The sequence below is a fragment of the Nerophis ophidion genome, linkage group LG25, assembly GCF_033978795.1.
Source record: "Nerophis ophidion isolate RoL-2023_Sa linkage group LG25, RoL_Noph_v1.0, whole genome shotgun sequence".
Lineage (NCBI taxonomy): Eukaryota > Metazoa > Chordata > Actinopteri > Syngnathiformes > Syngnathidae > Nerophis > Nerophis ophidion.
Window position 1 is genome coordinate 39689085 of NC_084635.1, and position 18291 is coordinate 39707375.

General features: G+C 33.4%; 1 protein-coding gene across 1 annotated transcript; it reads left to right on the forward strand.

The window, feature by feature from the left end:
• The first annotated feature begins 651 nt into the window (after positions 1-651).
• mnx2b (motor neuron and pancreas homeobox 2b) lies at positions 652-14407 on the forward strand. The gene is made up of 3 exons (XM_061887160.1): positions 652-1277; positions 7925-8082; positions 13746-14407. Exons 1-3 carry the CDS (start codon positions 839-841, stop codon positions 14121-14123), a joined length of 975 nt encoding a protein of 324 aa, XP_061743144.1. The 5' UTR covers positions 652-838; the 3' UTR covers positions 14124-14407.
• The last annotated feature ends 3884 nt before the right edge of the window (positions 14408-18291 follow it).

An 18291-nucleotide genomic window follows, 5' to 3' on the forward strand; every position in this document is an offset into this window, starting at 1 on the left:
AGGAGTAAGAGTGAGTAACAATGAGTGATTAATAGTTTGTGGTAAGGAGTGACAATGAGTGACAAGTGAGTGAGTGAAGGAGTAAGAGTGAGTAACAAGGAGTGAGTAATAGTTGGTGGTAAGGAGTAACAATGAGTGACAGGTGAGTGAGTGAAGGAGTAAGAGTGAGTAACAAGGAGTAATAGTTGGTGGTAAGGAGTGACAATGAGTGACAGGTGAGTGAGTGAAGGAGTAAGAGTGAGTAATAAGGAGTGACAATGAGTGACAGGTGAGTGAGTGAAGGAGTAAGAGTGAGTAACAAGGAGTAATAGTTGGTGGTAAGGAGTGACAATGAGTGACAGGTGAGTGGGTGAAGGAGTAAGAGTGAGTAATAAGGAGTGACAATGAGTGACAGGTGAGTGAGTGAAGGAGTAAGAGTGAGTAATAAGGAGTAACAATGAGTGACAGGTGAGTGAGTGAAGGAGTAAGAGTGAGTAACAAGGAGTGAGTAATAGTTGGTGGTAAGGAGTAACAAGGAGTAACAATGAGTGACAGGTGAGTGAGTGAAGGAGTAAGAGTGAGTAACAAGGAGTGAGTAATCAATCCACTAATGTGGTGTTTGCTGTCATGACGTCACTCACGAGGCTCTGTGGGGAGAAACAGGAAGTAATTAGCTGATTAAGAGCGTCATACCCGTGGAGAGCTCCAACCAATCACACGCCACTTCCGGCGTGAGGGGCGTGGCGTGGCGGCCACGCGGCGGTGAAGTGGTGAAAACAAATGTTTGCAGGCGGGAAATGATTGTCATCTCTTTCATGTTTGCATCATCGCTTCACTTCCGTCTCCCACGTTAGTCCTGATGGAGAAGTCTAAAAACTTCCGAATCGACGCCTTACTCGCGGACGAGACGAGCCGAGCGAGCCGCGACGTGTCCCCGGGAATGAGCAGCGACAGCCCGGCGGGGAGCCCCGTGTCGTGCCGCCGCGGAGACACACCTTCCCCGCGGGCCGCCTCGCAGCTCCACGCGGCGGCGGGCATCCTCCCCAAAGCCTCCATGCTGGGTCTGGCTCACCATCACGGGCTCACCTCGCTGCCCCAGGCCGCCGTCCCGGGCATGTACCCGCCCGCCATCTACCCGCTGTCCGCCCTGGGAGGCCAGCACCCCGCCTTCGCCTACACCGGCTTCACGCACCTCTCCCACGCCTACCCCGAGCACCTGAAGGCGGCCATGGCCGGCTCAATGCCCCTGGAGCACTGGATCCGAGCTGGCATCATGATGCCCAGACTGCCCGACTACGGTACTGTCTTACTCATTTTATATTATTAATATTGTCTTACTCATATTATCTTATTTATATTGTCTTACTCATATTATATTATTAATATTGTCTTACTAATATATCATTAATATTGTCTTACTAATATTATCTTTTTAATATTGTCTTACTAATATTATCTTATTAATATTGTCTTACTAATATTATCTTTTTAATATTGTCTTACTAATATTATCTTTTTAATATTGTCTTACTCATATTATGTTGTTAAATTGTCTTACTAATAATGTATTTTTAATATTCTATTATTAATATTGTCTGATTAATAGTGTCTTTTTAATCGTGTATTATTAATATTGTCCTATTAATCGTGTATTATTAATATTGCATTATTCATCTTGTATATTCATATTATTATTACAATTCTGTTATAATATTGTCTTAACAATATTATGCTAATGTTATGATCTTATTAATATTGTCTGGTTAATATTGTACTATAAGGACAAGCGGTAGAAAATTAATGGATGGATGGATAATATTGTCTCATTAATAGTGTATTGTTAGTATTGTGTTAGTATTATTATCATGTTATAATATTGTCGTATTAATATTATGCTATTAATATGATCTTATTAATATTGTCTTCTTATTATTTCATTATTAATATTATGTTAATAATGTTGTCTTACTAATACTGTGTTATTATTATGATCTTATTATTATTGTATTGTTAATATCCATTCATCCATCCATTTTCTACCGCTTATCCTGTTCGAGGTCGTGAGGGGTCGCTGGAGTCTATCTCAGCTGCATTCAGGCGGAAGGCGAGTGTACACCCTGGACAAGTCGCTATCTCATTGCAGGGCCCTTGTTAATAATGCATTATTAGTATTATGTTATTAATATTGTCATACTAATATTATGTTATTATTATGATGTTATTATCATGATTGTGTTATTAATAATGTATTATTAATATTGCATTATTGTTATTATTCTGTTATATTTTCTTATTAATATTATGCTAATAATATGCTCTTATTAATATTGTGTAATTATCCATCCATCCATCCATTTCCTACCGCTTGTCCCATGCGGGGTGGGGTGTGTGTGTGTGCTAGAGCCTATCTCGGCTGCATTAATATTGTTTTATTATTATCATTGCCTTATTAGTATTACGTAAGAACTGTTATTGACAACCAGGGCCGCTCATAGCTTCATTGGGGTCCTAAACAAAATTGTATTAAGAGGGGCCCCTATGTCAAAAGTAATGTTCGCATTTTATTTATGTAAAACTTTCACTTATTGAAAAAAAATAACAATAATTCCAAGACTTAGTTTGTGAATAATCCCACGCAAATATGGAATCTCATCATTTAATTAATATCAGATTGGGAATTTTGTATCTCATCAGTTGATTAATACAACATTTACAAGCAGGGCCACACCTGACTAAATTAGGGCCCTGAACCATGTTTTGTCCCAGAACAAATTCATGTTAAATACATTGTTGAATAATGCTATTTTAAAGTGCAAAGTAACTTATGTGGAGACATTGTTGAGAGGTGGGGGCCACGCAGCACAAGGGACAATCACGGTCTTATCAGTGATGGAGCAGCAAAGGGCTGGATGAATATTTCAATAAAGCACATGTTACACACGGGGCCCCCACAAATGTTTGGGCCCTACACGTAGCACGTCATCTACCTAAAATGCAATTAAAATCTATATTAGAAGTTGCACTTAACAATTATTGTTGGGGCCCTGAGCAGAATTGTATTTGGAGGCCCCCCCAATTACAAAGTCACTGTTTTTATTCCTATCCAGAGATTTTTTTTTTTTTAATTTCCATCAAACTTGAATGTAATTTGAGGTTTTGTACCAAAAGTAAGTAATGGGACATTTTTTTCATGCAAAATAAAACATTGACCGTAATAAAAATATGAATTTGCAAACTCTCTGACATGGCGATAAGATAATGATGCACCGTGCAAATGTTTTGGGACATTTGCCATGACATTCTTATCAGTGCCAGAGCAGGAAGGGGCTAGCAGTAAGTTTGCTGCAAAATATCACATGAAGCGTCCTGTCGTTTATTCATTTTTCTCTTTCATGCGCTTCTTTGGGGTCGCATCTTGTCAAGTTCATGCCTAGAAGGAAGGCAGCATTATTCTCCTTTCCCCTGCTTTGTCTATAAAGGACAAGCCGCTGCGAGGCGTGTTTGTGAGACAAAGAATGTACCAACAAACGCCTGAGACGCAGCGGAGTTCATCAATAAAAGCCCAAAGCCGCCATTGAATTTTCATCAAGTTAATGGCGTGATGTGATTTTATGGCGTTTATTCCCCCCTCAACTATAAAGTCAGATAACAGGTCACGTGTGTCTGCTAACAAGGGTGTGCAAAGTGTGGCCCCCGGGGGACATTGGTGGGCCGCAGCTCATTTTTTAATGGCACATTCTAAAAAGAAGTATTAGAAAAGTACATCAAATGGAGAATAAAAGAGCAAACAGGTGAAATGTGACAAGGAAAAGTTGCAATGTCGACTAATCCTAATGTCGATCCTGTTCTGTCTCCCTGTAATGTTTGTCTGATCTTGAATGGGATTGTGCTGAAAATTGTAATTTTCCTGACGGAATAAATAAAGTACAATCTATCTATCTATCTAATAACAAAAAGTTCCCATGTTTGTTTTATCTTTCTTTAAAACAGTCAATGCTCCAAAAATAATAATGAATCAAAATTAATGTTGTTATGAATTATTGACTTATTAAAGCTTCCAATTACTTCACGTCAAATATTACACTTTGACATATTTTTTGAGGGAAATATTGCATATTTTGTGTTTGATATATTAAAAAAACTATGTTTTCAAATAGACCTGAATTTGATCTAGTAATTTAGTATATAAAAAAAAATATAATGAAAATGTATGACTTATGTTTAACACTTTTATGACTGGGTCCCCTTTGGGATTCTTGTGAATTTTGGTGAATTGTATTTATTTATTTATTCAAACTTTTATTCCTCAAAAAAGAATACTTAACATCAACTATTCCACTTTGAAATATTTGTTGGGAAATGTTGCATATTTTGTGTGTTTGACACACACACACACACACACAAATATATATATATATTTATTTTTATTTATTTATTTTTTAATCTTTTTTTTTTACAAAAATTGCCTGAAACCAACAAACAAAAAAGATTGTAAAAAAAAAACAAAAAACTTATAATTGCTGGATAGACCTGAATTTAATCTAGTAATTTAGGCATTGAAAGTAAAAAAAAATAAAAATAATAATAATAATAATAATAATGTATGACTTATATTTAACACTATATGACTGGATACCAAAGAATGTTGATATGTTGATGGATTTTATTTATTTTTTCACTAAAACTTTTATTACTCAAAAAATAATAATGAATCAAAATCAATGTTGTTATGAATTATTGACTTATTAAAGCTTCCAATTACTTCACGTCAAATATTACACTTTGACATATTTTTTGAGGGAAATATTGCATATTTTGTGTTTGATATATTAAAAAAACTATGTTTTCAAATAGACCTGAATTTGATCTAGTAATTTAGTATATAAAAAAAAATATAATGAAAATGTATGACTTATGTTTAACACTTTTATGACTGGGTCCCCTTTGGGATTCTTGTGAATTTTGGTGAATTGTATTTATTTATTTATTCAAACTTTTATTCCTCAAAAAAGAATACTTAACATCAACTATTCCACTTTGAAATATTTGTTGGGAAATGTTGCATATTTTGTGTGTTTGACACACACACACACACACACACAAATATATATATATATATTTATTTTTATTTATTTATTTATTTTTTAATCTTTTTTTTTTTACAAAAATTGCCTGAAACCAACAAACAAAAAAGATTGTAAAAAAAAACAAAAAACTTATAATTGCTGGATAGACCTGAATTTAATCTAGTAATTTAGGCATTGAAAGTAAAAAAAAAAATAATAATAATAATAATAATAATGTATGACTTATATTTAACACTATATGACTGGATACCAAAGAATGTTGATATGTTGATGGATTTTATTTATTTTTTCACTAAAACTTTTATTACTCAAAAAATAATAATGAATCAAAATCAATGTTGTTATGAATTATTGACTTATTAAAGCTTCCAATTACTTCACGTGAAATATTACACTTTGACATATTTTTTGAGGGAAATATTGCATATTTTGTGTTTGATATATTAAAAAAACTATGTTTTCGAATAGACCTGATTTTGATCTAGTAATTTAGGCGCTGAACGTATAAAAATATTTATATAATAAAAATGTATGACTTAAGTTTAACACTTTTATGACTGGGTCCCCTTTGGGATCCCTGTGAATTTTGGTGAATTGTATTTATTTATTTATTCAAACTTTTATTCCTCAAAAAAGAATACTTAACATCAACTATTCCACTTTGAAATATTTGTTGGGAAATGTTGCATATTTTGTGTGTTTGACACACACACACACAAATATATATATATATATATATATATATATATATATATTTATTTTTATTTATTTATTTATTTTTTAATCTTTTTTTTTTTTTACAAAAATTGCCTGAAACCAACAAACAAAAAAGATTGTAAAAAAAAATAAAAACTTATAATTGCTGGATAGACCTGAATTTAATCTAGTAATTTAGGCATTGAAAGTTAAAAAATAATAATAATAATAATAATAATGTATGACTTATATTTAACACTATCAACAAAGAATGTTGATATGTTGATGGATTTTATTTATTTTTTTACTAAAACTTTTATTACTCAAAAAATAATAATGAATCAAAATCAATGTTGTTATGAATTATTGACTTATTAAAGCTTCCAATTACTTCACATCAAATATTACACTTTGAATTATGTTTTTGGGAAATGTTTTTGACATACATTTGACACACATCGCATAAAACAAACAAACAAAGAGGTTGAAAAAAATAAAAACATATAATCGACAAATAGATTTGAATTTGATTTAGTAATTTAGGCCTTAAAAGCAATAAAATAATAACTAAGGTATGACTTATTTTAACACTTCATGATTGGGGCCCTTTTGGACCCCTGACAATTTTGGTGAAATAATTTTTTGTTTTGTTTTTTACTTTTATTGCTCAAAAATATTAATGAGTCAAAAATCAATGTTTTTATGCATTATTGACATATTGAAGACTAGAGTTACTTCACATCCAATATTACATTTTGAAACATTTTTTGGGGGGGAAATATTGCATATTTTGTGTATTTGATGTATAAAAAACTATTTTGGAACTATTTAAACTTATAATTCATGGATAGACCTGAATTTGATCTAGTAATTTAAGCATTGAAAGTATAAATAATAATATTAATAATGTATGACTTAACACTTTTTTGAATCCCTAATAATTTTGGTTGAATTCCTTTCTTTTTTTAAACTCTTTTTGCTGGAAAGATAATCATGAATCAGAATCAATGTTATGAATTATTGACATATTGAAGACTCGAGTTACTTCACATCAAATATTAACTTTTGGGAAAAAAAATTGGGGTAATATTGCATATTTTGTGTATTTCACATATAAAAAAATATTTATTTATTATTATTTTACAGAAACTGCAAAAAACAAACACATTTAAAAAAAATAAACTTATAATTGACGGATAGGATCTAGTAATTTAAGCATTGAAAATAAAAAATAATAATAATGTATCACTTATTTTTAACACTTTTTTGGATTCCTGAAAATTTTGGTTGAATTCCTTTATTCATTTATTTTTTTCTACTCTTATTGCTTGAAAAATAATAATGAATCAAAATCAACATTGTTATGAATTATTGACATATTTAGGGCTACAGTTGCATATTTTGTGTATTTTACATATAAAAAATATTTATTTATTATTTTTTTACAAAAACTGCAAAAAACAAATTGAAAAAAAAAATACTTATAACGGATGGATAGGATCTAGAAATTTAAGCATTGGAAAAAAAAAATAATGAATCACTTATTTTTAACACTTTTTTGGATTCCTGGGAATTTTGGTTGAATTCCTTTATTAATTTTTTTTTTCTACTCTTATTGCTTGAAAAATAATAATGAATCAAAATCAAGGTTGTTATGAATGATTGACATATTTAAGGCTACAGTTACCTCACATCAAATATTCCACTTGAAGATATTTTTGGGGAAATATGGCATATTCTGTGTTTTGTTTTGTTTTTTTGAAGAAAAATAGCATAAACATATTTATATCAGTGAAGTTGTTGTTAAGCGTTTAATGTTAGAGTTTTTTTTAACAATTTCCACCACTGGAACCTTGAGCGGAGCCCCTAAAAGTTAAAAAATCTCTTTGTTTTGATTTTGGGATTGAAAAATATGAAAAAGGTCGCCGCGTGCTTTTATTTTTCAGTTTGGACAGGCCTGTGCTAAACGATATTAAACTTCCTGTTTCTCGGCGTCAGCATCTGGCCTGAAAGTGTCTCCTGTCAGAAGTGAAGTAAAAGCATCAAGATGAAGGATAGTAGGACAACAATAACAGGGAGTAAACAGGGCCTGTAAAAGGATGATATGTGATGTGCTGAAGGAAATGATGAGTCATGAATAATTGGGTGTTTGTCTCCTGCAGGACCTCAGTCGGGTCTGCTGGGGAAATGTCGCCGGCCTCGCACCGCCTTCACCAGCCAGCAGCTGCTGGAGCTGGAGAACCAGTTCAAGGTCAACAAGTACCTGTCCAGACCCAAGCGCTTCGAGGTGGCCACGTCCCTCATGCTGACTGAGACCCAGGTCAGACTCTTTTTGCCAAGGTCTACAAAGGCTCTCATATAGATATGTTTTATTTATATATATATATATATATATATATATGTATATATATATATATATATATGTATGTGTATATATATATATATATATATGTGTGTGTATATATATATATATATGTGTATTTATATATATATATACATGTGTGTATATATATATGTGTGTATATATATATATATATATGTGTGTGTATATATATATATGTGTGTATATATGTATATATATATACACATATATATATATACACATATGTGTATATATATATATATGTGTGTGTATATATATATATATATATTTATATACATATGTGTTTATATATATATGTGTGTGTATATATATATATATATATTTATATAGATATGTGTTTATATATATATGTATATGTATATATATATATGTGTGTGTATATATATATATATATTTATATACATATGTGTTTATATATATATGTATATGTATATATATATATATGTGTGTGTATATATATATATATATATATATTTATATAGATATGTGTTTATATATATATATATATATATATACACATCTACACATGTGTATATATATACAGTATATATATATATATATATATATATATATATACTGTATATATATATATATATATATATATATATATATATATAGCATTTCCACCTTCTGGAAATGCTATTGCAAAAATTTAAAAAAACTGAAATGAGGTGCAATCTAACTAGAAAAAGTTGGCTGTTTTTTTTCTTTCATCTATATTAATTTTTCTTTTTTTTTTGCAATTGTGCCAAAATAAAAAAATAAAAAATCTATCTAACACTAATAATGAATTATTGACCTATTCAAGGCTCCAATTATTTCAAATATTTCACTTTAAAATGTTTAATGTGGAAAATATTGCATATATTGTGTGGTTGCCATACAAAACATTGTTTTCTTTGACAAAAGAGCATAAAAAACTAAATAAAAAAATCGACAGATATATCCAAAGTTGATCTTGTAACTTAAGTTAAAAAAACGTAATAACAATGTATCACTTTATGAGTGAGACACCTTTTGAATACCAAATATATTTAATAAGATTTTATTTATCTTTTCACTGAGATTACTCAAAAAGATTAATGAATTAAAATCATTGGTGTCCTGCATTATTAATTATTTAAGACTGTAATTACTTCACATCAAACATTGCTTTCTGAATGTTTTGGGCAGTGGGGGAAATACTGAAGCATATTTCAGTTTTATTATAAAACAACAAAGTTGTCTTTGACAAAAAAGGCATAATATCAACTCGAAGTTTATATATTGTAAAGATTTACTGTAAGCGTTAAATAATTTAAAAAAACAAATAATAATTAGAGTTGTTTTTAACATTTTAGTGACTTAGACCCTTTATGGCCCCCGGGAGTCCTAAAGGTAAAAAAAATAATCCATATATTTTCTTATGGTTTGAAAATGAAACATATCAAAATGGCCCCTGCATGCCTTAATATCTCTGTGTGCGGCCCTCAGTGGAAAAAGTTTGGACACCCCTGTAATAAGTATACAATGGAGTTCCCCCCTTGACTCCTTATATAAGATGTACTGTCAACCTGCTTTTTGTTTTGCTTTCTCCATTAAAACCAAATAAATCCAAACACTTCTCTTTCAAATTCGTGCAAATCCTTCTAGAGGTGTAATTTGACCCCTCCACCACCAGGAACCGCCACAGTACAACATATTCATATTAGACACACATTAGCGTTTGATCTGCCAACAACTTATATGCAATAAAAAACACCTTGGTGAGTTGGTAGTCACATAACAGTTGTGTGATTAGCACAAACAAACGTATTTTTGTGTCTTTCTGGCCATCTCCGGGTCTAAGTTGGATGTCAAAGTTGACCAACTTTTGGGTTTATGTCCACAACCTTCTACTATCCAGGTGAGAGGCATAATTTGTCATCTACAATTAACTTTCACCAACTCAGAGGCCATGCAGCAGCTCAATATGTCAATATAGCAGCATAAGCTAGTTAGCTTTCTAAAAGTAGTTCCTCTGTGTTAGCGCTTATAATAACAATATGACTAATATTTGTCAATATTCAAGTCACCACGTGTAAATTGAGTATAGGCGCGTTTTGGATGATTTTAGAGGACTTTATGGGCATAAACGCATACAAAATTTACATGAGGATTGTGAATGGTAGACAGAATTCCAGTCCTGATATGTTAGTGTTTTTCTTAGCTGCCATTGTTCTGTTGGACTCATTTCACTTGATCAAAACATTTCCAACATTCACACTACCAAATAATACAAGTATGTTCAAGTATTTAGTACCTCTTTAAAAGGCAGTTCATGCAAGATGTGTGATTAGAAATAATGTTAATGAGATTACGCCATAATATACTCCCCTTCAAGATATTTTTTTTCAAAGCTTCCAACCTAAAAATGGGTCATTTTGAAAAAAACAACCCAAATTTATGTATTAATTGGGTCAAACAAATAGTCCTATAACCCCCAAAATCAAGTAGTCTTCTTCAAAAGACATGTAGATAAGATGTGTGATTAGAAATAGTGTTCAAGAAAAAACATTTTTTGTATTTAAAAAAAAAAAGGTTTAAAAAAACGACCCAAAAATGGTACGTAACCACGAAAACTGTGAGTCCTATAGCCCCCAAAATGGTTACTCCTTATAAAAATAACCCAAAAATGGTGCGTAGCCCTGAAAACCCAGAAATTGGGTCAAACAAATACTACTATAACCCCCAAAAACGGGTTACTCCTTCATGAAAATAATCCAAAAATTCTGCGTAGCCTTGAAAACCCAAAAATTGGGTCAAACTAAAAAATGGGTTACTCCTCTTCAAAGGGCATTGTACAAAAGATGTGTGATTAGAAATAGTGTTCAAGAGATTACTCTATAATATACTCCTCTTCATTAAAAAACATTTTTTGTATTTAAAAAAAATGGGTTAAAAAAACGACCCAAAAAAAACCCCAGATATTAGGGCCAACTGTGAGTCCTATAACCCCCAAAATGGGTTACTCCTTATAAAAATAACCCAAAAATGGTGCGTAGCCTTGAAAACCCAGAAATTGGGTCAAACAAATAGTACTATAACCCCCAAAATGGGTTACTCCTTCATGAAAATAATCCAAAAATTCTGCGCAGCCTTGAATACCCCAAAATAGGGTCAAATTTAAAAATGGGTTACTCCTCTTCAAAAGGCATTGTACAAAAGATGTGTGATTAGAAATACTGTTCAAGAGATTACTCCATAATATACTCCCCTTCAAGAAAAAAACATTTTTTTGTATTTTAAAAAAATGGGTTAAAAATACGACCCAAAAATGGTAAGTAGCCACGAAAACCCAGATATTAGGGCCAACTGTGAGTCCTATAACCCCCAAAATGGGTTACTCCTTATAAAAATAACCCAAAAATGGTGCGTAGCCTTGAAAACCCAGAAATTGGGTCAAACAAATAGTCCTATAACACCCAAAATGGGTTACTCCTAAATGAAAATAGTTGAAAAATTCTGCGTAGCCTTGAAAACCCATAAATTGGGTCAAACTAAAAAATGGGTTACTCCTCTTCAAAAGGCATTGTACAAAAGATGTGTGATTAGAAATACTGTTCATGATTACTCCATAATATACTCTCCTTCAAGAAAAATTTTTTTTTTGTATTTTAAAAAATGGGTTACTCTAAAAATAACACCCAAAAATGGTGCGTAGCCATGAAACCCAGAAATTGGGTCAAACTCACAGTCCTTGAACCCCCAAAATGGGTTACTCCCTATAAAAATAAACCAAAAATGGTGCATAGGGACGGCATGGCGCAGTGGAAGAGTGGCTGTGGGCAACCCGAGGGTCCGTGGTTCAATGCCCACCTAGTACCAACCTCGTCACGTCCGTTGTGTCCTGAGCAAGACACTTCACCCTTGCTCCTGATGGGTGCTGGTTAGCGCCTTGCATGGCAGCTCCCTCCATCAGTGTGTGAATGTGTGTGTGAATGGGTAAATGTGGAAGTAGTGTCAAAGCGCTTTGAGTACCTTGAAGGTAGAAAAGCGCTATACAAGTACAACCCATTTATTTATTTATTTATTTAGCCTTGAAAACCTGGAAATTGGGTCAATCTAATAGTCCTATAACCCCAAAATGGGTTACTCCTCTTCAAAAGGCATTTTATATACATAAGATGTGTGACTAGAAATACTTTTCAAGAGATTATGCCATAATGTACTCCACCTCAAGAAAAAAATGTATTTTTTGTATTTAGAAAATGGGTTACTCTAAAAAAAAATAAAAAAAATGGTGTGTAGCCGTGAAAACCCCAAATTGGGTCACACAAATAGTCCTATAACCCCAAAATGGGTTACTCCTCATAAAAATAACCAAAAATGGTGCGCAGCCTTGAAAACCCAGAACTTGGGTCAAACAAATAGTCTTATGACTCCTAAAATGGGTTACTCCTTATAAAAATAACCCAAAAATGGTGCATAGCCTTGAAAACCCAGAAATTTGTTCAAACTAATAGTACTATAACCCCCAAAATGGGTTACTCCTCCTAAAAATAACCAAAAATGGTGCGTAGCCTTGAAAACCCAAATGTGGGTCAAACTAATGGTCCTATAACCCCTAAAATGGGTTACTCCTTATAAAAAATAACCCGAAAATGGTGCATAGACATGAAAACCCCAAAATTGGGTCAAACTAATAATCCTATAACCCCCAAAATGGGTTACTCCTTACAAAAATAACCCAAAAATGGTGCATAGACATGAAAACCCAGAAATTGGGTCAAACTAATGGTCCTATAACCCCCAAAATGGGTTACTCCTTATAAAAATAACCCCAAAATGGTGCATAGACATGAAAACCCAGAAATTGGGTCAAACTAATAGTCCTATACTCCCCAAAATGGGTTACTCCTTATAAGAATAACCCACAATGGTGCATAGCTTTGAAAACCCAAACATTGGGTCAAACTAATGGTCCTGTAACCCCCAAAATTGGTTACTCCTTGTAAAAATTTCCAAAAATGCTGTGTAGTCTTGAAAACCCAGAAATTGGGTCAAACTATTAGTTCTATAACCCCCAAAATGGGTTACTCCTTATAAAAAATTACCCAAAAATGGTGCATAGACATGAAAACCCAGAAATTGGGTCAAAGTAATGGTCCTTTAACCCCCAAAATGGGTTACTCATTATAAAAATAACCCAAAAATGGTGCATAGACATGAAAACCCAGAAATTGGGTCAAACTAATAGTCCTATAATCCCCAAAATGGGTTACTACTTATAAGAATAACCCACAAAGGTGCATAGCTTTGAAAACCCCAAAATTGGGTCAAACTAATGGTCCTGTAACCCCCAAAATGGGTTACTCCTTATAAAAATGTCCAAAAATGGTGTGTAGTCTTGAAACCCCAGAAATTGGGTCAAACTAATAGTCCTAAACCCCCCCCAATGGGTTACTCCTTATAAAAATACCCCAAAATGTAACCCAACAACAAATTTAACTCAACCCATAAATTGAGTTACCAAGATAACCCAACATTTTTAGCATGCATATAAGATTCCTGCTGATATGGTATCGCATCAGTATGGAAGATGGCCCATCCTCAAGTATGGAATGTGTGTGGTGTGTCAGGTGAAGATCTGGTTCCAGAACCGGAGGATGAAGTGGAAACGCAGTCGGAAGGCCAAGGAGCAGCTGGGCTCTGCGGGCCAGTCGGAGGCCGATGGAGGGAAGATGTCCAACAAAGCCGAGGACAAAAGGAACCCGGAAGGTGGAGGAGGTGTGCAGCTGGACTTGGAGGAGGAGGAGGAGGAGGAAGACGAGGAGGAGCAGGAGGAAGAGGAGGAGGCGGAAACCCAGCGTGGCTTCCCGGTGCACGGACGTGAGCGCGCCTTGGACTTCCTGCAGCGCGATGACCTCACCTTTAATGGACACGCCTCTTTTTCTGATGACCAGCTGGAGGACGTACAAGCAGGACGAGGAGACCGGAAGATGGTGGCAGGCCTGTGATCACATGACTTATGTGTCATAAACACACCTGTGAAGGTCTGATCACATGACTGAGGACTTATGTATCATAAACACACCTGTGCAGCTGTGATCACATGACTTATGTATCATAAAGACACCTGTGAAGGTGTGATCACATGACTTATGTATCATAAAGACACCTGTGCAGGTGTGATCACATGACTTATGTGTCATAAACACACCTGTGCAGGTGTGATCACATGACTTATGTATCATAAAGACACCTGTGAAGGTGTGATCACATGACTTATGTATCATAAACACACCTGTGAAGGTGTAATCACATGACTTATGTATCATAAACACACCTGTGAAGGTCTGATCACATGACTTATGTATCATAAAGACACCTGTGCAGCTGTGATCACATGACTTATGTATCATAAACACACCTGAGAAGGTGTGATCACATGACTTGTGTATCATAAACACACCTGTGCAGCTGTGATCACATGACTTATGTGTCATAAACACACCTGTGCAGGTGTGATCACATGACTTATGTATCATAAACACACCTGTGAAGGTGTGATCACATGACTTATGTGTCATTAACACACCTGTGCTGGTGTGCTCACATGACTTATGTATCATAAACACACCTGAGAAGGTGTGATCACATGACTTATGTATCATAAAGACACCTGTGCAGCTGTGATCACATGACTTATGTATCATAAACACACCTGAGAAGGTGTGATCACATGACTTGTGTATCATAAACACACCTGTGCAGCTGTGATCACATGACTTATGTGTCATAAACACACCTGTGCAGGTGTGATCACATGACTTATGTATCATAAAGACACCTGTGCAGGTGTGATCACATGACTTATGTGTCATAAACACACCTGTGCAGGTGTGATCACATGACTTATGTATCATAAAGACACCTGTGAAGGTGTGATCACATGACTTATGTATCATAAACACACCTGTGAAGGTGTAATCACATGACTTATGTATCATAAACACACCTGTGAAGGTCTGATCACATGACTTATGTATCATAAAGACACCTGTGCAGCTGTGATCACATGACTTATGTATCATAAACACACCTGAGAAGGTGTGATCACATGACTTGTGTATCATAAACACACCTGTGCAGCTGTGATCACATGACTTATGTGTCATAAACACACCTGTGCAGGTGTGATCACATGACTTATGTATCATAAACACACCTGTGAAGGTGTGATCACATGACTTATGTGTCATTAACACACCTGTGCTGGTGTGCTCACATGACTTATGTATCATAAACACACCTGAGAAGGTGTGATCACATGACTTATGTATCATAAAGACACCTGTGCAGCTGTGATCACATGACTTATGTATCATAAACACACCTGAGAAGGTGTGATCACATGACTTGTGTATCATAAACACACCTGTGCAGCTGTGATCACATGACTTATGTGTCATAAACACACCTGTGCAGGTGTGATCACATGACTTATGTATCATAAACACACCTGTGAAGGTGTGATCACATGACTTATGTGTCATTAACACACCTGTGCTGGTGTGCTCACATGACTTATGTATCATAAACACACCTGAGAAGGTGTGATCACATGACTTATGTATCATAAAGACACCTGTGCAGCTGTGATCACATGACTTATGTATCATAAACACACCTGAGAAGGTGTGATCACATGACTTGTGTATCATAAACACACCTGTGCAGCTGTGATCACATGACTTATGTGTCATAAACACACCTGTGCAGGTGTGATCACATGACTTATGTATCATAAAGACACCTGTGCAGGTGTGATCACATGACTTATGTGTCATAAACACACCTGTGCAGGTGTGATCACATGACTTATGTATCATAAAGACACCTGTGAAGGTGTGATCACATGACTTATGTATCATAAACACACCTGTGAAGGTGTAATCACATGACTTATGTATCATAAACACACCTGTGAAGGTCTGATCACATGACTTATGTATCATAAAGACACCTGTGCAGCTGTGATCACATGACTTATGTATCATAAACACACCTGAGAAGGTGTGATCACATGACTTGTGTATCATAAACACACCTGTGCAGCTGTGATCACATGACTTATGTGTCATAAACACACCTGTGCAGGTGTGATCACATGACTTATGTATCATAAACACACCTGTGAAGGTGTGATCACATGACTTATGTGTCATTAACACACCTGTGCTGGTGTGCTCACATGACTTATGTATCATAAACACACCTGAGAAGGTGTGATCACATGACTTATGTATCATAAAGACACCTGTGCAGCTGTGATCACATGACTTATGTATCATAAACACACCTGAGAAGGTGTGATCACATGACTTGTGTATCATAAACACACCTGTGCAGCTGTGATCACATGACTTATGTGTCATAAACACACCTGTGCAGGTGTGATCACATGACTTATGTATCATAAACACACCTGTGAAGGTGTGATCACATGACTTATGTGTCATTAACACACCTGTGCTGGTGTGCTCACATGACTTATGTATCATAAACACACCTGAGAAGGTGTGATCACATGACTTATGTGTCATAAACACACCATTTTTTCTCTCATAAAAATCAGAACGCTACCATTTATCATGCAAAACCACAAAATGATACAGTAAATATTTTACCTGTAAATATTGTGTCATGTAAACATTACATTTGTTTATTTAAAACAATCTAAAGACTGCAATGAAATTAAAATGAATGACCTTTTATACCTGCTGTTTCAAATGTGATACACACATTTTCCAAAGCGTTTTACTAAAAAATATACGATGAAATATTAATTTGACATTGCATCAACATTTGAACTGCTCAAAATGATGACGCAGTAAAAAATGTAAATTTTCTTACATTATTTATTTCAAATTTGCCAAAGTTTCTCCTCAAAAATCTTTCTTTTTTTGTGGCCATCTTGTATGTGTAACACATGCATCTGATCTGATACGTCAGGCTTCTAATAAAAAAAATGATGACATGATGATGAAGAGGGCTCAAAACATAGAGAATGTATCACATCATAGGGTTAAAAAGACGTTTTTAGGTCAACCGGAAAGAGTTTTTCTAACATGTAACCTGTTTCGGAAAAGTTTTGTCTTATTAAATAATACATGGTGGGAATCGGTTTGAAAGGAGAATCCAGGAATCATAATCAGATTAAATCATTAGCTGTCCAAACCTCTGAATCCACTGTAGATTTTACACTTCAATTGCTGTAATTTTACTCTGAAATAAGATAATTTTACTCTAGTTTTACTCTAAAAATAAGGAAATTTACTTTAAAAAGAAGCTAATTGTACTCTAAAAATAATGTCATTTTACTTTAAAAATAAGGTAATTTTATACTAAAAATAAGATTATTTTACTCTAAAAATAAGGTCATTTAACTTTAAAAATAGGGTAATTTTATTCTAAAAAATACAGTAATTTTACTTTAAAAATAATGCAATTTTATTTTAAAAATAAGATAATTGCACTTGTAAAAATAAGGTAATTTTCCTTTGAAATAAGTTAATTTTATTCAAAAAAAAAACTGATTTTACTCTAAAAATAAGGCACTTGTACTCTAAAAATAAGGTGATTTTACTTCAAATATAAGGTAATTGTACTGTAAAAATAAGGTAATACTAATTTAAAAATAAGATAATTTTACTCTAAAAATGAGTTGTTTTTTTAAATAATGTAATTTTATTCTAAAAAAATAAGGTAATTATACTAAAAAAAAAAGGTAATTGTACTCTAAATATAAGGTAATTTTACTTTAAAAATAAGGTAATTTTATTCAAAAAAAAAATAATAATTTTACTCTAAAAATAAGGTAATTTTACTTTAAAATAACTTAATTTTACTCTAAAAATACGGTAATTTTACTTTAAAAGAAGGTAATTGTACTCTAAAAATAACATAATTTTATTCTAAAAATAAAGGGGATTTTACGTTAAAGAATTAAGGTAATTGTACTCTATAAATAAGATATCTGTACTCTAAAAAATAAGGTAATTTTACTCTAAAAATAAGGCAATTGTACTTACGAATAAGGTAATTGTACTCTAAAAACAAATGATTTTTTATTTACAGCAAGGCAGTGTAAAAACTACCAAAGATGTTTACGGTAGGACAGCT